Here is a 21,518-nt window from a genome sequence, read left to right on the forward strand (position 1 = left end):
ACACAGGTCCCCATCTCACCAGGAGAGCCCTGGTTCCAGAGCCTAGAGACCATAGTCTGGAGCCCTCTTTTATCACCTTCCTGTTGCTTCTAAGCATTAATTCTCCGCTCAATATCTCCCTACCATTATGTTGGTCTCCCCACTGGCTGCCCCTCATTGGCCACGTGGTTACATATACACTTGGTAATGCCAGTTCCTTCTCAGACCACCTCTCCTCTTCTCTCTTTTACCTTCACTTCCTAGAATCCCAGTCTCAGAGGCTCTTAGAATCTTAAAATCATAGAATCATAAGCATTTAGCATCAAGACACATAGGGTCCCTGAACCTCGGCACTGGGAGAAATCTCCAAATACATGTACTCCAACTCCTGTAGTCATTCCCAGCCCCAGGGTGGGACTCCTGGTATCTCCCTCCAGGGCTTCTGGGCCCCTGCTTACTCACCCCCACTTACACAGGGCATGTCCACCCCCTCCAGCTCCGGCCAGCCAGAGAGAGATTGGAGCCCAAGTGTGCCATCCACAGGCCAAGCACGCCCCTGTTACCTTCAGCCACTTTCCACATTTTCTCCCTCCTTCTGCCAAGCCCAGCTACTTAAGAATGAGAAATTTGCTGCTACCCCAGCCCTCCGTGGGGATTGGGATGTTTCTTCCCCCGAATACCTTTGTCATCTCCACACCTCTGATAGTAGAGACTGCCCCCTCTCATGCCAGAGGCGCCTCTTAGCCAGAAGCCTGCATTGGGATGGGGTCAGCAGGCAAGGGGGAGAATGGATGGGGCAGAGAAGCAGAGAGAGAGGGTGATGAGCAAACACAGAGGAGCCGAAGAGAGAGAGGCCACTTACCCACACAGCGGGGACAGCACTGCTGCGGCTCGGTCACAGGCTGGGGGCAGTGGACAGGCGGGCAGTGGAGGCGGTAACAACTCACATGGGCACTCTGAAGGGGACATGGAAGGGAGGTCCTGATTCCAAAGAACCACTGCCTCCCACCTGAACCTGACCTTTCCCAAAACCCCATCCCAGCTGTGGGACACTACACTTGTTTTCAGCCTGTGACGGAACAAAAACAATCAACTCAATTTGTCCAGTCTCTCCCCTTCCCCTGCTCATGTGCCCCACAGTGTGCACGGACCTGCACAGACCTTGTGTCCCCTTCCCGGTGTTTGAGAAATACAGGTAAAAGGCTGGACTTATTCTGATATTGATCTTGACTGTTGTTGTTTTACATCTGGGGCTTCATTCTTTTACCTCTGAGCCTGAGCTTTGGGGTTACAAGAGAAATGTGACACAGGAGGGCAGGTGACAGGGATGAGGACAAGATTAGAAACCTGATGTGGAGAAGACTCGGGGCTTTGCGATCCACTCCCTGAATCTCTAGGAGGTTTGGGTAACCTTGCACAAAGCCTTGGAGCTGGCACCAGAGAAGGAGGGGCCCAAAGTTCTTTACGCTTTTTCAAGGGCAGCAAATGGAAGAGAAGGGATGGGGCAGAGAAATGGGGGAGGGGGAGTGATGAGCAGAAACAGAGGAGCTAAAGAGAGGGAGGCCACCGCCCCTTCTGGAGGTTTCCCAGCTCACCAGACAGAGTCTGTCAGCCCGACCTAGGTGGCCCATACCTTACTCTCCCCTCTGTTATAAGGGTCATGGCATTCGGGGGCGGGAGAAACGAATTAGCTCCAGTGGATCACGAATCTTGGACTTTGTCAACTGGACCACATGTTGTCACAGACCATTTACATCTGTCTAGTCCATTCATCCACGAATTCTTTTCCAAAAACAAGGGTCATGCCTCGTCTGTTCATCTCTGAATTGTCAGCTCAGGGCCTTGCTCCAGGCTACTGCCTGTTACAGTCTGAACAAAGGAGTGAGTGAATAAATAAGAGCCAGAAAAGAAGGGATAGAGGGCCTCTTTCTTAGATGAAGGGAGGGAGCCAGTTTTGTTCCACTGTGAAGTCAGCGGGTTTGCTTCTAGCCCCCTTGCCCACCGAGTTCCCGGACAGCACCTCTTGCCCCATGGAAAACTCTGGACCAGACCCCAGTCCCTCTGGGGCCACTGCTTCTCAAGACGGCCAGATTGCAAGGACTAATCAGTGTGCTAAGGGGCATCCCAGAGTCCGCAGAATTGGTCTGAGCTCCAAAAGGGGCCTTCTAGAGGCCTGGCACACATGGGTGCTTAATAAGGTGAGCTAAGGGGCGAACTAAGTCCCTCAGATGAGAAACTAGGGCAGAGTGCAAGGAACTGTGTGACCTGAAGAGTTAGGATCTATTTCTTGATTCCAGCCTTGGAGGAGCCAAGGGATGGAGATGATCAGCCACATGCAGCCAGGAATAAAGTAGAGACAGGCAAGGGGTTGAACGGCAGGTGACCAGGTGGAAGGCCATGCAGCCAGACTGCCTCTCAGGAAAGTCATCACTGCCATTTACTGAGGGGCTACTAGGTAGGGACTTTATCTTGTATATATAAATATATGATCTCACTGTATTTGCTCAGCAATCCTAGGGGTAGGTACTGCTATCCACACTTTCACAATGAGAAAAGAGCCTCTGTCTGAGAGGTTAAAGTGCCTAAGACCACACAATAGGTGAGCACTATCTCCAGGGTCCCTGCACTTCCGTGATGCTGAGCAGCCCCTGGTGGACGGGATGGGGACTCATTCATTCTCTCAGGATTTACTACATGACTAGACTACGGGGGTGCCAGGCCCTAGAGCCTCTTTTAGGCTCTAGGGACATAGCGGTGAGCCCGACATGGTTTTTGCTCTCGCAGAATTTGCATCCTATGAGTAGGAGAGAGACTATAAAAAATAAACAAGTAGGAACAAGGTCATTTCAGATGTTAAACTTATAATGATAATAAAATAGGGTGATGTGCTTGGGCTAACCAAGTTAGAGTGTTTTAGAAACAGCTACCAAAGAAAGCCTCATAAGGAGGTCACTTTTATGTGACAAATTGTGAGATGAAAGGGACCATTTGTGAGAAGATTCAACTGGCGGGACATATTTCAGGCGGAGGAACCACCAGGTAGGAATGAGGTTGAAGCATTGGCACAGGTAGGAGATGAGGTCTGAGAAAGAGGCAGAAGGCAGCTCATGTAGAACCCAAAGCAGGAAATTTGAATTTTACTTTAGGTGCAATGAGAAGGTTTAAAGAGTGGAATAACGTGATCAGTTTTAGGTTCAGAAAAGATCATTCTAGCTGGTGTGTGGAGGACAGATTTAGAGGGGGAACAGGGAGACCAGTTGGGAGGCTGGTGTAACAGCCCAGGGAGAGATGAAGGTGGCTTTCATTAAGGGGAGCAGTGGAGAGAAGTAGAGGAATTCAGGATATTTTCTGGAGATACCGGCACGATCACTTGGGTTGGGGAAACTCGGAGGAGGGAGAAACAAATTAGCTCCAGTGGATCACAAAACTTGGACTTTGTCAACTGGACCGCATGATATGTCTGGAATTTTCTGTTATGGTTTTCTTTCTGTTCTCTGGCTATATTTCATAAAGTTCTTTTTGTAAAGCCTGATTGGCCTCAGATGTGCTAAGGAGAACCGGGCGGGGGGGGGGGGGCGGTTGTGGGGGGTTGTGTCTCCGTTGGCAGCAGTGTTCTGCCTCAGACCAACATGGTAGAAGCAGTGGGGAATCAGAGGGAAAGATCCCAGGAGGAGTGAGACCCCAGTGATCAGAGTCAGGAGAGGGGCTAGTCCACCCCCCTCCACCTCCCAATGTCTTCCCAGAAGCTCTTCTGTGCTCCCACTTTGAGGATTGTCTTAACAAGGGAGGCCCTTATAGGCTTTCTGCATTCCTCTCTTGGCTTTTGTTCAGGGAAAGATGCCAAGGGGCTGGCTCCAGGTAGGAGCTAGGTACGCTGTCCACCTCAAGCACCAGCACCCAGACAAAGACTGTTGAGGATATCGCACCAACCAGGCTGGGCCCAGGCAGCTGAAGGGGTGTTTCAAGCCTCCCAAATCACTCCCCCTCCATCCTCACCCCTCCACCCTCATACCTGGCCTGAGAATTCTGGGCCACCTGGGGATCTTATTTATTCCACCCAGTTGATAGTGCAAGGCTCTGTGGAGGGTGCTGGGGTGGGGTGGGGGAAAGGACACAGAAGTGAACAAAAAGATCTGGTCTCTGCCCCAGTTTGTTCAGCCTCTGGCAGGACACCAAATTGGGCATGAGTAGCGGCCAGGAAGACCTGCTCTCAGGGGCCCCATGTAGAAGGGGAAGTAACTGACAGACACAGATAATTATTATACTTGGCCAACAGTGATCAGGAGAAAGGGACAGAGAATCTTATGTGGCATCCAAGAAGGAGACACACTTGCAGGCGAGGCATCCAATAATAAGGCTAATGGTGAGGGGGGCATTTGGGTGAAGCCTTAAAGAGTCAGCATTTGAGCCAATGGAGTTGGGAGAGCACATCCTAAGGCAGGGCAGCAAGAGAGGTGGCCGGAAGGAAATAGCACAAGGAAAGGAAGGAATGGGAGGTCAGAACAGGGAGGCTCTTGTCCTCTGCTGCATGGGACACAAGGAGGCTGGCAGCAGCCAACATGGAAGGAAGGCTGGGCTGAAAGATGGAAGGGCCGGGTCCCCAGCGCAGCCCAGCCACTGACCCGTGGTGTGACTGATCTCTGGGAGGCGCACACAGCTGTCTGTTCCCACGTATTGCGTACTCGCTAGGGAAGTAGCATGGCCCCACCCTCTCTCTGGGATGACTTCTCTAGGGTCTCCCGGACATACCTGTCACAGGTGGTCATGCGGCCAAAGGAACGTACCTCAGAGCAAGTACAGCGCAGGCAGTACATCAGGCCCTGTGGCTCCAAGTAGGGGTGCCAGCTCTCACCGGGGGAATATCTCTTCCCATGGAAAAGGCAGAACATGTCTGGGCCTGGCAAGCCAACCGGTACTTTGTCAGTCCTAGGAGGCTCCAGCCCAAAGACCCTGCTTCATCTCTTCTTCTTTCTGGCTCTAGGAAGGACGTCATCTGGACCACTTAGGTGAAAGGGAATCCACCAGAAGTGCTCTCCAGTCAGGGGCCCAGAATATCCGAGTTTGTTAGCTTGTCCACACACTTGCCGTGTGACTTTGGATGTGTCACTTCCCCCTTCTCTCACAGGGCAGTTAGGGGGATCAGACAGTGAAAGTGTTTACAGATTTAAATTGTGGTATAAATGTTATTAGATGAACACTCTGAGGCCCTGAGAGGATAAATTAAGGTCAGTCACCAAGGAGGTCAGTCACCTTTAGGGTCAGTCACCAAGGAGGGATGCTAGCCCAAGCTTCCTGACTCTCAGTCCAGAGCTCCTTCTGTCCTCATAATAACACTGGCTTCCTTTCCCTTGGTCCCATTTTGCTTATTTATTTACTACATCTCTGCACCCCACCCCTTCCCACTGCTGAGCCTCTCCCTACACACACACACACACACACACACACACACCATCTCTGGGTCCTATGACCCACCTTTTCAATAAAGCCACTCAGAGCAATTTTTCTGTGTTCATACTGTACTGTGTCCTTACAGCTCAGCAAGCTGTGATGGCAAGTGTTTGAACTGGGAAAACAAGGGCTACGTAGCGAAAAGTTCTTAGAAAGCTGACCCCTAAATTTCCTTAACAATGGTCATTGCGACTACTATGGTTGCACTATGGTTGATTACTTTTGTGATCTGCATGTCAGTTGTCTATATGCAGATGAATGCTTCTAGGAATGACTGAGAAATGGTTGTTTCACCAGGTGGGTTAGATACATCTCCTGCAATCCTGCTTTCCTCACTCACTTCACACAGCCAATCAGTCTCCCCGCCTGCCCCCACCTCTTACCAGATCACCACCTAGGCTTGGGTCGGGGCTCCAGGTCTGGCTCACAGCCCTGTGCCTCACCCTGCTGCCTTTTGCCCTATCCCCGCCAGATCTCCTCCTCACAGGTACCTGGTGATTTTTACAACCCAGAAGGGATGCTGTCAGTCCTACAGGAAAACTCTTTTAGGAACTGGGATGCCTAGCACAAGCTAAGCTGTCCCCAAGGTTGGTGGAATTAGATGAGATTGAGCTATGGAAAAAGGAGCCAACATTTATTGACTATCTTCTCTTTACATAAATTACTTAATTCTCTCATTGGCATTATTGTTTTGAACGTTAAATTGGATGATGCTTGTCAAGGGCTTACTTAGCCCAGTTCCTAACACTTAGTCGAGCGCTAGGATTATGATAATTGTGGTAACAATGACCCTGCAAGATGGGTCATCTTGATGATAGTGTCCCTCTAACAGGGTCGTGGGGTTGTTACCGTAATGATGAGAAAACTAGATGGAAAAACTGAGGATGCACTTGTCTAGGCCATCCAGCTAGTGTTTTAAATCCAGGACTCTACTCCCAGGCAGAGCCCTCCGCAGTTCACCTCCCCACTCCATGGCTTTTTGCCCAATCCCAGGGCCTAGGGGCTCCTCTCTCTGTCTCAGCCGACACCTTACCCTGTTCTCTATTTTCTTTCCCTGTTCCCTACTGGTCTAGAATCTAGAAGGTGCCTTTCATACCTCCTCCTGCCCACTTTCTAGAGTCTTCCTGTTAGATATTGGACCACACAGAATCACAGAGAGCTGAAAGCAGCACACCAGCAGGGGCAGCTCATGCAATGCAGAAATCGCCTCTCCAAGTCGGGGGTGCTGGGGCGGGTCCCTGGCACACACCTCCAGAGGAGAGAGGCTCAGGGGCCATTCCTAACCTGCAGAAAGTTTCCCCTGTAAGAAGCTGGAACCGGCCTCCCTCTGGTTCCTTGCATGACTCCTGCTCTGCCTCTCAGGCCTCCAGGAACAAAGATTTGAAGTCCCGGTCATGATGCCCTCAGAGTCTGTGCTTCAGTGGCCGCTGGGGACTGTAGCAGCACAAGGCTTGGTTCTCTCCCCACCCCCTCCCCAGCTCCCTAAAGTAGAGGGGGGATCAGACAGCAGATCCCGTTCCCAGCAAGGCCCAGGCTGGCCCGTATCAAATGAGCTGTGTTTATCTCTCAGCCCCCGCTGGCGGAGAAGGCGGGACCCAGCCCCAGCTGGGGTGCTTGTCAGAGCCAGCCCAACTCTCCAAGGATTGAATAATGTCTTTCTTCCTCAGTCCCCTCCCCCCACCCAGGAGGGGGCCGATTGCAACACAACCTCGAAGAAGCCTTCGGTCTGAGCCTCGTTGCTGAAGAAACCCTCCACTCCCGCCTTCCTTGGGGCGGCCCTGTAGCCTGGCCCCTGTGCCAGTTGGCACCCCTCCCCCTTGCCGCCTGCTCAGAGCACGGAGACAGAGGGAACGGCTCAGCCCATGCCCAGGCCAGGAAGCCGGTTGCCCCACCAACAGACCTGGCAGTGGCTGAGAACGTGTGGGGCCTGGCAGGCCGGTCCCTCAACCACAGGAGGCCCTGCGGCCACAACCCCACCCAACCCCACCTTCCAAGGTGAGAGGCACAAGGAAGGGTGGCATTGCCTGGGGCTCCCTTTTATACCAGGGAGGTGAGTGCCCCAAGGCCATGCCAAAGCCAAGCAGAAAGAGGACCAGCCAGGCCGCAGCCTCTTCCATCCCTGCAGTCCTGGCTTTAGCCCCCATCCTTGCTTATGGCTGGGAGGAGCTCTAACTCCTTTTGCCACCAAATCACCTTGTGACAATGAGGAAGCCTTGCTCTTCCTTCTCTCAGCCTCAGTTTCTCTTCTGCAAAATAAGGGGGGTGGTGAACTTTGATCTCCAAAGGTTTCTGCACAGATACTGCTTATGAGTCTGTGATTTCTCAATTCTAAGACTGCAAGTTTCTAAGATTGAAGATTTGAGAATTCTGTATTTCTAAGAGCCTACATTTCATGAGAACATGAAGCTTCTGTGATTTTGTGGTTCTAAGATTTGATCATTTCAAGCTTCCACGATTTAGGATATATTGGTGGTGCCACACACCCAAGCTCTTGGGGCTTCCAAGGTGGGCTAGGATAAGGTTCAGGGAGCCAGTGAGTAACATGAAGAAGGAGGCCAAGTTTGTCTCTCACATCCCCTCCTTTCCCATCTGCTCCCTTGATCTTCTGTGGCCTTCTCCCACCTGCCCTGCCCTTGGGCCTGCCCTGCTGCCCCTCTCCACCCACCACCGTACCTCATCCCATCTACCTGTACCCACATTCCTCTCCCCAACTCAGGGGGCAACTGGGCCTGCTCTTGAGGATCTTTTGGAGTTAATGGCCCCTAGCAGTGATGTCTAACTCAGGGAAAAGACAGCAGTGGAGGAAAAGGACAGTTGGCCCTGTTCCAGGCTTTAGACAGAGAAGAATTAAAGTTGGACAGGCTTCCTACCCCTCAAAATGCATGTAGGTGTGTGTATATAGTCCAAAGACCCTGGCTTTGGAGTCAGATAGGTCAGGATTCAAACTGGATTTGGCTTTTATCTGTAGCCTGAGTTTAGACAAATTACTTAATCGCTCCAGGTCTCAGTTTCCATATCTGTTAAACGGGATTAGTTTTGGCTACCTCTCAGGGTTATTGTAGAATTAAATCAGATAATATATGCAACGTGCCTAGTGCCTGACATGTATTAGATGCTCTGTTAAATGGTAGATTAGGGGCACCTGGGTGGCTCAGTCAGTTAAGCGTCTGACTTAGGCTCAGGTCATGATCTCACAGTTTGTGAGTTTGAGCCCCGTGTCGGGCTCCGTGCTGACAGCTCAGAGCCTGGAGCCTGCCTCGCATTCTGTGTCTCCCTCTCTCTCTGCCCCTCCCCCACTTGTGCTCTGTCTCTCTCTGTCTATCAAAAATAAATAAATGTAAATGGTAGGTTAAAAACAAAAAGCAGATCCGGGTGCTGACTCCAAACTTCCCTACCAGTCTGTTTGTCATGGTATTCCATTTGTTCCCACAATTTTATGGGCAGCCCCCAGACACCCATTAGGGCATGAATATCAGGGTAACTGCCACTGAGGTCACATCTCCCAGGTGTCATTTACAACCTCACCAACCCTGTTTCCTGTGGCTCCCCACACTCTCCTAGCCGCACTCACAAGCCAGATTCCCTCAACACCCCCTCTGCCTACACAGACCTCAGGGATGGGATACAGAGATGAAAGGGGTCAGGAGGCTGGAGAGGGAGGGAGAGGCTCACAAGGGGCCTTGAGAATCCAGAGGGCAAAAGAAAGGCACGGAAAAGTTTTAAACTGGGGCATGCCCATGGTCAGGTTTGCATTTTAGCATTATCAGTGTGGCCACAGGAGTGGAGAATGGGTTGGAGGAGATGGAGGGCAAAACTGGAGGCAGAGAGACCAGGGAGGCTGTTGCAGTCACTGGTTGTGAGAGAATGCTGGCCTGGGCCAAGACGGAAGCCGCGCCCATGGGCAAAAGTGCAGATTTGAGGAACACTTAGGAGGTATGGTGGGCGGGCTTTGGGGCAGGCTGGATGTGGGCGGGGAGGATAAAGGAACAGTCTACAGTAGGAGGACTGAGGTTTCAGGCCTGAACAACCAGGTGAATGGGGAGCACTTGATACAAAAACAGAAAGTGTTATTATCATTAGGTGTAGTAATGTTACTTCCTGCTATTCATTCATTTATTGAGCTTTTGTGTATCAAGTCTTCTACAAGTCTGTGGGCCTGGGCCATGACTAAGTAAGACACAGTCCCCATTCTCAAGAAGCTCACAGCCTAATGAAGAAGATGGATAGATATAATACAGCTGACCCTGAACAACACAGGTTTGACCTGCACAGGTCCACTTATATGTGGATTTTTTACACCACGGTACTGTAAATGTATTTTCTCTTATGATTTTCTTAATAACATTTTCTTTTCCCTAGCTGACATTATTGTAAGATTACCATATGTAATACATATAACACACAAAATATGTATTGATTGACTGCTTATGTTATCGGTAAGGCTTCAAGTCAATAGTAGGCTACCAGTTATTAAGTTTTGGGGTGAGTCAAAAGCTAAAGGCAGGTTTTTGACTCTGAGGGGCTTGGTTCCCTTAACCCCCACATTGTTCAAGCATCAACTGTACATACAGTGTGACAAGTTCTATGACAGTGAAAGCACAGAGTCTTTGGGGAAGGCTTCCCCCCAGAAAAGATGCCTGGCCTGGATGTTGGAGGGGTTAACAAGATGCAGACGGAGGGGAAGGACCTGTCAGGCAGGTCAGGAGCTACGTGCAAAGGCACAGAGGTGGGGGTGACTGTGGTTCACGCAAGGCCACTGCAGGTGGCTGGGACGTGCCGGGTGCTAGCTCCCCTTCCTGCCTGAAGCATCCGCTTGAATAGGGCATAGCCAAAGCTCTTCCCTAGCTTGACACTGACTTAAAGTCGCTGGACTTAGTTGGTCCCATCTGATTTCAGGGCAACAGCGTTTACCATATAGACTCTAAATCTTATCATGTCACCTCAGACTGCCATGAGCTGGCTCTTGCCTGCTTTTCCAGCAACACTGTCAGTGGTGGCCTCGTTTTCAGCCTCCCCTCCTCTTGTTGAATCTCTCACTCTTTCACCACCCCACCAGGCTCTTTCGCACTTCTGAGCCTTCCCATGCGGTTTCCTTCACTTGGAATGTGATTCTCCAACTCCATGTTTGGCCAACTCATTCTCATTCTTCAAAAGCCTGTCTAGATGCTGCCCTTTCGGTGAAGCCGCCCCACCCTTCCAGGCCAGCTGCCAGTCCTTCCTCAGGGCTCCCACAGAACTGAGTTCAGCCCTCTGTGACAACTCCTGTCACTGGGTTTGAAGTACTTATTAAGTGCATTCTTCTTCCTTACTAAACTGTGAGCTTCTTGAGAGCAGGGACCACATCTCATTACTTTTTGGGTCTCCAGTGCTCTGCACAGGTCCTACACAGAGTTGGTGCTTGATAAATAAACGTGCCATGAAAGAATTGAGTCAGCGGAGAGGGGAAGTTCTGGAAGAGGAGGTGATTGATGGTCCTTAATCCTGGAAACCTCTTTAACAAAGAAAATACTTCATCATGTGGTAAGATGGCACTTTTAGCACTTTGACCCTTAGCACTTTGACCTTGCCACCTAACCGGAACTAGCCTTTGACCTCCCCTTTCCAGCCCTCGCCATCTAAACTCCCAAGCCAAATACCATGTAAAAAAGGGCAGAAGCCCGAGTAGGTAAGGGGATGAGCAATTCCACGATCTTCACATGTAAGTCAAAGTTTCCAATCTGTTCCATCTGAGGTCATCCCACAGTCTGCTTTGAAACTCTCATGCTATAAAGGCCTCATAGGGGATAGTTAGGAGTGGGTAGTGTGATTGGGAATTCTTCCAAGAAGAAACAGAAAAGACAACCAAAAAGAAGCTTCTTGGATGCAGGGGAGGCTGGAAGGGACCAGGGGATCTGGGGTGTGAGGAGAGAGGCCTGGGACTGTGGCTGGCCTGTCCCCAGCCTGCAGGAACTCAAGAAACCTGAGCGAGCCAGCTGCGCAGGAATGTGAGAAAGTTTACATCTTTTCCCTTGCGCCCACACAGCCATTATTTATTTATAGTTCCCTTTCATGCAAACAAACTTGCTTCCCTCTAAGACATAAGCTCTGCTCTGGGCACTGGCACCCAATGGGGGATGCCTCCTAAGGGAATCAGAAGTGAAAACCTTAGGTCCTCAGTAACTAAGCTGTATGACCTAGGGAAAGGGCCCTCACTCTGAACCTGACTCCTCTTCTCTGGCACATGATGGATGTTCAGGAGTACAGAAGGACCTGAAATGAGAGACCTGTCAAACCAGGAAAGGCAGCTCTGTTACCAGCAAGTGTCGGGGGCGGGGGGGGGGGGCAGAGATGAGACCGTTTACATGCTGTTCTGCCTTGGACATAGATACTTAAATTCACAGAATCTTAGAAAGTTAGGGACTGAGAGATGACATCCAATCCTTTATTTTACAGATGTGGAAACTGAGTCCGAGAAGAGAGGTCGGGACTTGCCTAAGATCATTGATTTATGCTAGCACAAACTCCAGTGGCAGTCTTCAGATCTGAGGGGGGGTGCTTATAGGAACACCCCTTCCCTAAGGGGGCAGGACCAGAAGAAATGGCTTTGAATTGCGAACAAAAGGATCCAGGTGAGATATAAGGAAGAATCCCAGCTGTAAGAATGGGTAACATAAGAAGACTGGAACCGCCTTCTCTGGGATGGGATGAGATCCCCTCCAGGGGGTTGCCTGAAATGATCTCAGCACTGCATCTCCCAGGGGCACCGCTCTCACACCAGTCCTTTTCTTTGGGAGTCCAAGGGATTCAGGATCCCTCTCCCAGAGACCGGCGCCATGGCTGGTGGCTGGGGGAACTTGAGAGGCCAGTCCTGGAACAGGTGCAACAGCTGGAACAACTGCGCAGCTGTTACCCAGCTCCTGCTCAGCAGCCAGCTAGCCAGTGAGTGAGACAGAGACCTCTACTGGTGGGAGTGAGGAAGTGCAGAACCACCTAGAGAGACCCAGAGAGGGGCCTGCCTGGAGCCAGATGTCAAGCCTTCACTCAGGTGTCCCCCTCCCCCGTGTAAATCTGGACAGGTAGATGGGGATGCAACTAAGCTGAAAAGCAGGGCAGGGTCCCTGCCGGTGGGCCCCCCTACACACCCACTGTTCTAGGCCTCCTAAGTACTGGAGGGGCCACTCCTGGTGTCTGAGGATCTATTGACTCCTCCCTAGCAGGACAGGAGTACAAGGCTGCAGACGTAAACACCCTGACTTCCTTTCCCGAAGCTCAGAACAGGCTCAGAATCAAGGCAACAGCATCTTTGGATCTTAGAGTCTTAGAATCACGGGATATTAAAGCCAGAAGTGTCCTCAATGATTGTCTCTTGGGGTCAACCATCTCTCTTTACTGCTGGGAAAACTGAGGGGGAGAGAAAGGCAACTTGTCTGGTGTCTGCATGGCTGGAATTAGTAGCAGAACCAGGCTGAGGCCCTGACCTTCTGATTCCAAGTTTGTCCTCTGTACTACTTCATACGATGGGAGCTCCCTTCCTGCCCTATCTCTGCTTCTGCAGTCTGGGATTCTGTCACTTGGGAACAGAAGCCTCAATTCCCACAGTTCACATCACCTTTGGAGAGAGGCTAGAGCAATTGATGGTTTTACCTGATAACTGACTGTCTCTTGAAAGCAGGACTGGGCAGCAGGAGGGAAGAGAAAGCAGAAGCGAGCCGGATACCTTGCGGGTGGGAGGGGGTGGCAATAGTAAGGGAGGAGCACAAGGAAGAGGCGCTGACATAGGGGGAAGAGCACCAGAGAGGGAGTCAAGATACTAGGCCGGTTCTCGTTCCACAGAGAAATGGATACCCAAACTGACTAACATCATACATGTATGTGTCTTCACCTGGGGCTGGGGTCAGTACCAGTCAGTGACCAGGTCACAGACCTGGAATCGGGTTAAGTCCGTGGTCAGGGCTTTGAGGATCAGGGCTCAGCCTGTGGCCAGAGCTGAGACTCAGTCCGGGTTGAATTCAATCTGTGGCTGGAAACAGAGCCAAGGACAGAATAACCTTTGTTTGAATAGCCTTTTTGCACTGTAACTGAGGAGCAAACTGCCATGTGTGTTCACAGGCCTTTGGCATTCCGCAGGGCTGAGCCACCTCAGGAGTCTGACATGACACAGACTTGAGAATTCCCATCCGTTGGTGTCACTTCTGAAAGCACCTAAGGTGTCACCAGGAGATTTCTTATGTACAACGGGCCTTAGATCTTACTTGAACTAAGACAAGAACCATCATAAGAGACCTCCAAATAGGACTCTGGCAAATGACTATAGAATAGGATTGTTCCGGGGCGCCTGGGTGGCTCAGTCGGTTGAGCCTCCGACTTCAGCTCAGGTCACGATCTCACGGTCCGTGAGTTCGAGTGCCGCGTCGGGTTCTGGGCTGATGGCTCAGAGCCTGGAGTCTGCTTCCGATTCTGTGTCTCCCTTTCTCTCTCTGCCCCTCCCCCGTTCATGTTCTGTCTCTCTCTGTCTCAAAAATAAATAAATGTTAAAAAAAAAAAAAAAGAATAGGATTGTTCCTAGATTCATAGATTGTCAGCACTAGACAAAGTGAGGCTCCGAGCAGGGAAGTGATCTGTTCAAATTCACACAACTCATAAGCAACAAATCTATTCTTTAATAAATTTGCTGTGTGAACTTGGGCAAGTCACTCCCACTTTCTGGGCTTCAGTTTAACTATAGGAAAATTGGGGGGGGGGGGTAGAAGCAGACAATTTTCTAAAATTTTTTTAATGTTTATTTATTTTGAGAGAGAGACAGAGCATGAGCAGGAGAGGGGCAGAGAGAGAGGGAGACACAGAATCCGGAGCAGGCTCCAGGCTCCGAGCTGTCAGCACAGAGTCCAATGTGAGGCTCAAACTCACAAAATGTGAGACTGTGACCTGAGCTGAAGTCGGGTGCTCAACCGACTGAGCCGCCCAGGTGCCCCAGAAGCAGATGATATTCAAAGGCTCTTTCAGCTCTGACATCCCAGAATCTGAACACACCCCTCTGAATACCAGTCCACCTCACTTTAACTCAAGTCTGCTCTGAGTTGTTTTCTTGTGCGTCTGTCGCTAAGACACTGCCTGAAGGCCAGTGGAGGCACAGAAGAAGGAGAGCAGAGTGGATCAGGTGGCCAGGGAAAGTTTGCTGGAAGAAGTTTGACCTGGCAAGGTGGTGAAGGCCTGACAAGATATGGGAGGCCAAGAGCAGGGGTGTGGGTAGGACAAGAGCAATCCTGCACAACGATCTGATTCTAGGACATCTTTCCAAGATGCATCAGGGGCAACGGTACCCAGAGAAACACCTTGGGAGCTAAGAACGATGTGCCAAGAGGAAGGGAGGCAGGCATAGAGGGCATTCAGTACTAAGTCCCTTTTAAGAAACAACAGGTAAGTGTTAGGAGGAAACCTCCAGGGCCCAAGGAAGGGGAGGAGGAATTTACTGAGTACTAGGCATTGTGCTGGCTGACTGAACACAGTCACTTCCCTTAATCCTCCCAAGAACTCTTTGGGTTCCAGGTAAGTATGTGTCTTAGATGATGAAATCGAGGCTCAGAGAAGTTGTGACTTATGAGAAGTCACACAGCCGCTAAGGGGCAGAGGCAGGACTTGAACCCAACAGAGTTCCTTCCATTACTTGTTACTAAGGACTTCTATGAGTCTCATGCTAAGGGCAGCCCAGAGACGACCAGACTTGCAGCCTGCCCTCACAAGCAGAGACAAGAATGAAACAAAATCCAGCACTGCCAGCTCAGGAAAGTCATGTGCCAAAGAAAGGCAGCAACGGGGGAGTGGAGCTGTGGGGAGGGCAGAGCGCTAGGCGGGGAGTTGGGAACCTGGGGTCTTCATCCCAGGCTCTGCGCTGTGTAACCTGAAGCAAACCACTGCCCCTCCTTGTCCTCAGTTTCTTTATCAGGTATTTCAGGGTTTGAACTAAACTCCTTCCTTCTCATCAAGAGAATCTTGGTTTTGTTTTCCATCCTCACAGTATTCTAAGAGACTGGGGATGGAGAGGAGGTCCAGGAGCCTCTGGCAGAGGCAGTGAGGGAACTGAGCTGCAGAGAGATTATATAAACTGTTTGAGGTTACACTGTCTAAGTGGAGAAGCATGAATTTGGGAACTGATTTTTTTTTTTTTTAAGACGCTACCATGTACCAGCTAGTTGCTTTATTATATTTTCTCCAATTTAATTCTCACAACAGTCCTGGGATTTTTGACTCCCATTTTATAGATTGGGAAACTGAGGCTTAGAGAGGTGCCCTCCATCAGCTGGTATTCAGAAGATCTGGGATAGTGAAGACTGGTCTATCTCCCTGTGCCCTGCTGCCTCCCAGGGTCTTACAGCTCCAAATCAGGGTTCCTTCCAGATGCTTTGCTGTGCAGCAGGGGGAACAGCATAGGACTTGGAATTGGAGAGCTCTGGCGTTGGATGGCTTACTAGCTCTGTAAACTTCAGCAAGTTTCTTCTGTTACCCTAAGTTTTCTCATCTGTAAAATGCAAATGATAGTACCCACCTCTTGGGAGTCACGTGAGGGTCACAACAGATAACAGAATGAGGTTACCTAGCGAGCTCTTCTTTCTTTGCACCGGCTCCCTTTGAATACAATAGTCTTTACATCTCCATCACCTTCTTCACACCCTTGCAGCCAAACATACCCTGCTCTCTGCTGAGAATATAAAGCACCACCACCAGCCTACACACATGCGCACAGTGTCCTGCCTTCTCTCCCACTGCCCTCAGTCCCCCTCTCCTCAGTTCCCTGGCAGCAGCCCCCCTGGCCCTGAGTTTTGCCAAGTTCCCCCCAGTATCCCAGACTCATCAGCCCATACTGGTCGGCAGAGGAGTCTCCACTCTCCCCGCACAGGTGCTGCCTGGAAGGCTGCCAGAACAGTGTGGGGTCCCAAGTCCTGGCACTTTCCCTGCACATCCCCGGGGCTCGCATCCCTCCTCTGCTTATCCAGCCCTCCCCTCCCCTACTTACGGGCTCGTGCGTGAGAATCCAAGGGGAACCAGAGCAGCGCGAGTCCCAGCAAGGAGGAGAGGACCCTTACCTCGGGAACCATCCTTCCTTCCCCCGGGGCCAGGCCGCCAGGCGCTGAGCCAGGAGGGGCGTCGGGAGAAACTGAGATGAGGACACTGAGGCACAGGGGCACAAAAGCAACCAGGGGGGGCTGCTGCTACAGTGGAGAGTCAGAGAAGGGTCGAGTAGGCGGTGAGAACAGAAAGAGAGGTCCAAGGTGGGAATAAGAGGAAGGTGGAAAGAGGACAAGGGAAAAGGAAAGACAGATGGAGAGATGGAGGAAGGTACGGCAAGAAGGGAAAGCAATAAAAGCAAAGGAGAAGGTGAGAGGGAGGGGAGGAGGAGAAAGACGGGGAGGACAGGGGTCTGCAGAGCGCGCAGCGTTGGGCTAGGCGCGCGGGAGCAGCGGGCGGTTCCCGGCGCGCGGGCTAGAATCGGCCGGCGCCCCCTGCTCGGTGGGCTCGGGGTCGGGCTGCGGGGTCCTGGGGCCCGGCGGGCCGGCGGTACCGGCGGCGGCGACGGCGCGGCGGCCACGGGGGCTGGCTGAGCGCGGGCCGGCTGTGCACGCCAAGGGCGCCAGGCGCCGCGCTCGGGCGCATTTGTACTTTGCCGCGGGAAGCAGGCAGCCCCGGCCTGGCGCTGGCCTAGCGCTGGCGCCTCCTCTGGGGCACCGCGGGCTCGGTGGATTGGCCACCCGAGAAACAGGCCCACTTTACCCCTCCTCTCTGGTGCGGGTCTCTGGGACGCACGCTCCAGGCGCGGCGCCGAGAGGAGGCGAGAGGGCTGGGGAGGGGGAAGGGGCCACCCGGGCCACGGGCTTTAACCCCTGACTCTCCGCGGCGCCCTGAGCGCAGGAGGACGCAACCCAGTTAGGCTTCAGGTGAAACTTGGGGGCGGGGAAGGATGAGATGTCCGGGAGGGAGAGGCGAAGCGAGCTGCGGGACCCGCGAGGCGCTCAGGGTAGGGCTCTGGGCGGTGCGTGCACATCACTCTCGATGGAGTCAGGCAGGACACTTGCCATTCTTAATTCTGTTTGTGGTCTTGGACACGCCATCTCAGGATCTAAAATGCGGATCTTAATATCTCCCCACTTCTTTTTGCGGAGATGAAATGAGGTAATGAACGTCAAAGTATTCACATCTCAAAAAGAAGGGGTCGTAATCCCATGCACCTAGAATACCCTTACCAGTTCCCCTTCCTACCCACACGCTCGGTGCCTAGGTTGAAATCCAGTCCAGCTGGATTCTTGGCCCTTCCTCTGGAAGTCTTTCTCTACTTTTCCCCCTCCCACTCCCAAAGGAGGACATGGTCTCTCCTTTGTCTCTGCAGGTAAGGCTCCCACCTCTCTGAGCGTGATGACCGCGTTCATTCCTCTTCAGTGAGAGCTGATTGTCAGTCACCTTTCCCACCAACGTGAGCTCCCTGTGGGTGCCGCCCTGAAACCCATGATTAATGCTCCATACCTTGTGTGGAATGAGTGCATGAATTAGTAGGACGCTTGAGCTTTCCAGATAAGAAACACCCAGGCTCTGAAATCAAAAGCCTGGGTCTCTCCCGGCTCTCTCCCTAGCTTGCTGGGCCATTTTGGTGAAGTTCATCCATCCTGCTTTGGATCTCAGCTTCCTGCCCAGCTTCTCTTGCAGAGCTTCTGGAAAGCCCAGTGAGCACCCAGAAGAGTGAGAGGTGAGATGGGAGGCCAAGCCACATCCCACTCTGGTAGAGAATCATTTCTAGCTCTGCACACTTCTGAAAAGATAGCTTCCCGCGATAAGGCTGGGCTCCCCATTCCCAAGTGCTGCCAGGCCATCCCCTCCAGAACAGAGAGCAGGGGGGAGGAACCGGTGATCTCAGAGACAGAACTTCCCCGGGGCTCTCCGAATCAGGGACAAGCATGATCTGCCCCAAAGGTGCCCTTCAGGCTTAATTTCTCCCACTCCAATCCGGCCAGTCTCTTTTTCTCCCTTGAGTATACCTTATCTTAACAGATAATGAGAGCTATGCATGTCATCGTGCTTCCCTTTTTGCCTTGCCTTTCAGGAAGTGCAGTCTCATCCCAAGGTTCTGAGTCAGGGATCTTTTCCTTTCTCCATCTTTATTTATTTATTTTTAGATGTTTATTTATTTTGAGAGTGTGCATGGGGAAGGGGCAGAGAGAGAGAGGGAGGGAGAGAGAATCCCAAGCAGGCTCTGTGCTGTCAGCCCAGAGCCTGATGCAGGGCTTGATCTCACAAGCTATGAGATCATAACCTGAGCTGAAATCAAGAGTCAGACACTTAAGCGACTGAGCCACCCAGGTGCCCCTCTCCATCTTTATTTAAAGTCTGCTATACCTATATATCCGTGTCTTAGTTGTAAGAGACGAATTAAGATTGGCCTGTCCTATATCCTGTCCATTTTACTTCAGAAAAGGTCTCTACCATGAAACCCCAAAATGTCTCAATCCTTCTCTCCATCCTCACTGCTCCCAGAGTTGGGGCCATTGTCATCCCTTACCTGGATTTTGCCAACAGCTTCTAAGCAAGGCTGCCACCCCTAACCTGGGCCCCTTCAATTTATGTTCCTCCCATGTACCCTAAGAGTTATTCTGATTATTTCTACCGACAAATCTGATCACATCACTTTCCCCTTAAAATCCATGATTGGAAATAGATAAATATATAACATTAAATGCAATGTGGTACCCTGGATTGGATTCTGGGACAGTAAAAGGACATTAGTGGAAAAACTGGTGAATAAAGTCTATACTTTAGTTGATAGTAATGTAGCAATCTTGGTTTCTTCGTTTGGACAAAGGTTCCCTGGCTATGTAAGATGTTAGCATTGGGGGAAGTAGGGTAGAGGATATAGGGGTCTTAGATAAGAACTCTACTATCTTTGTAACTCTTCTGTGAATCTAAAATCTTTCCAAAATTAAAAAAAAAGTCTTTCCAAAATGAAAAGTTTATTAAATAAATAACAGAAAAAAATTATTGGTTTCCTATCATATACAGAATAAAATCCGAAACTGGTAACGTTGGATTCAGGACTGTGGGCATTTTGGCTCCTACTTACCACTCCCATCGACCCTACACTTCACTACTCACTTCCCCAAATTGGCTGTGATTTCCCACACCTTCACATGTTTGCATATGCTTTCCTCCCGCCTGCATCATTTTTTTCCTTCTCTATCTAGTGAATTCCTTTTCACTTTCAAAAGTCAGCTCTGAGTCACTTTCTTCTCCAAGGCCTTCCCTGAGTCCCCCAAGCAAAGCAAATTTTTGGTCTTTGTGTTTCCCAGAGCACTTTGTATTGTAGCTACCGGCGTGTAAATATTTATTTGCATTTTGGAGTAAATATTTGCATTTCCACTCAGTACTGTGGGGAGCAGGGGCCTTTTTTCATTTATATCTGTACTTCCAGCACTTAGCAAGGCCCCTGACACACAAAGAAATGGAATAAATGATTGCTTCGCGGATGAGTGAAGACCTCAGTGATTTGAAAAGATATTATTCTTTCACGGGGGAGGCTTCAGCACCCCTATTGTCCTCGGTTTTAATCAATGATTGACATAAGAAGCAAGCATTTGAGGAAAATCTCTGAGTCTTCTGTAGAATTGTTGAAGATAGTTCTCCAGGAAGATGATTGTCCTTAAAGAAAGGAGACTTGATAAATTCTTCCAAAATCTATTCAGAAAAAAAAAAAAAAAAAAGTATCTACCCATAGCAATTGGTTACAAGTTTGGTACCTGTTTGCTTCCTTCTTAGGGAACTTGCTCATTGCCTTCCAAGGCAGACCATTCAATGCACTGTTGGACAATTCTTCAACTGGGGTGCCTTGGTGGCTCAGTCGGTTAAGTGTCCAGCTCTCAAGATTTTGGCTCAGGTCATGATCTCACAGTTCTTAAGTTCAAGCCCTGCATCCAGCTCTGCGCTAACAGCACAGAGCCTACTTGGGATTCTCTCTCCCCCTCTTGCTGTCTGCCACCCCCCACTCCCACCCCCTGCTAGCAAAGCTCTCTTTTTCTCTCTCTTTCTCAAAATAAATAAACATTAAAAAAAAAAAAGTTCTTTAACTGATATCTGATTCTCCGTGACTCCCCTCACTGCCCCTAGCTCTGCCCCCAAGGATGCAGAGAGTAAGCCAACTCCTTTTGTCTTTTAAGAACTCTCTAGAGATTTGAGACAGAGGACTCCTCTTCCATACTTGCATCCTTACTAGTTCTGGCTCTTGGACCCGTCATGCCACATTATATTTTCTCTTTTCAAACTCACTGAGTGCTTTTGCTTCCCATGTCTCTGCATGTGCTATGTTTTTCTAATGCCCTCCCTCTACCCATTCTTATCTGGCAGCCTTACTTTTTCCAGGATTAAAACTGCTCCCTCCTTCATTCATCCAACCCCGTGCCAGGCACTGTGCTAGGTGCTAAGGACACAGTGGAGAACAAGAGAGACACTGGTGCTGGTAGGCCAGGTTCTCATTGAAGTCTGTTTCATGGTGTCTGAGTTAGCTTCTCTTTGCTCCATGCTTCTGTGTCTCCATTGTAGCACATGCCACTTGTCACCTTGTATCATCAAAGGTTTCATGTCACCTCCTCTAAAGTGAGTTCCTGGAGAACACAGACTACTATCTTCCCTAGCCTTCACACACAGCTTTGTACACAGTAGGTGCTAAATAAAGTTTTGTCGAAGAATAGCCTTGTTCCTTCAAATAGTCTTCTTGTGACATTATTTGTGGCTAAGACCTCCTCCTGGGCTGCAGGCTCCTTGATTATGAAAACTTAGCATAGTGATAAGGATCAGAGAGATTAGCATAAAGCAAAGACTTCTTAACCCAGTCCACTTAATTCTGTAAGTAAGATTCTAAAAGCAGATTCACCTAAGAGTGAATATAAGAGGACTACATAATAGACTCTACATCGGTGTGCTCGTAAATGTGTAACAACCAGCTCTCTAGGGGTAAAAAAAGCCCTGGTTTATAGCAGTTGCCAATTTCCATGGTGTAGATACTCCCACTGTGGCCAATTTCAGGCTAGCAATGTGACATCACTGAATGTGGAGTTGACGATAGGACACCATTATGTAGT

The 21,518-nt window shown here is 50.4% G+C and overlaps 1 protein-coding gene across 2 annotated transcripts in view; it reads right to left on the bottom strand.

Moving 5' to 3' along the window:
- The window catches only part of CHRDL2 (chordin like 2), a 32,809-nt gene extending 15,905 nt beyond the window's left edge, over positions 1–16,904 (bottom strand). Inside the window, exons 1-3 of one of the 2 annotated variants that reach the window (XM_049652349.1) lie at positions 16,418–16,904; positions 4,764–4,876; positions 842–935 (exon numbers count right to left, since the gene is read on the bottom strand). In XM_049652349.1, coding sequence (XP_049508306.1) covers positions 842–935; positions 4,764–4,876; positions 16,418–16,499 — 289 coding nt within the window. In that variant the 5' untranslated portion in view covers positions 16,500–16,904. Of the gene's footprint in view, positions 1–841; positions 936–4,763; positions 4,877–6,711; positions 6,920–16,417 lie in introns of those variants that run through there. The other variant, XM_049652343.1, reaches the window with a different exon arrangement.
- Positions 16,905–21,518: the final 4,614 nt, after the last annotated feature.

Source organism: Panthera uncia, chromosome D1 (assembly GCF_023721935.1).
Source record: "Panthera uncia isolate 11264 chromosome D1, Puncia_PCG_1.0, whole genome shotgun sequence".
NCBI classification, from domain to species: domain Eukaryota; kingdom Metazoa; phylum Chordata; class Mammalia; order Carnivora; family Felidae; genus Panthera; species Panthera uncia.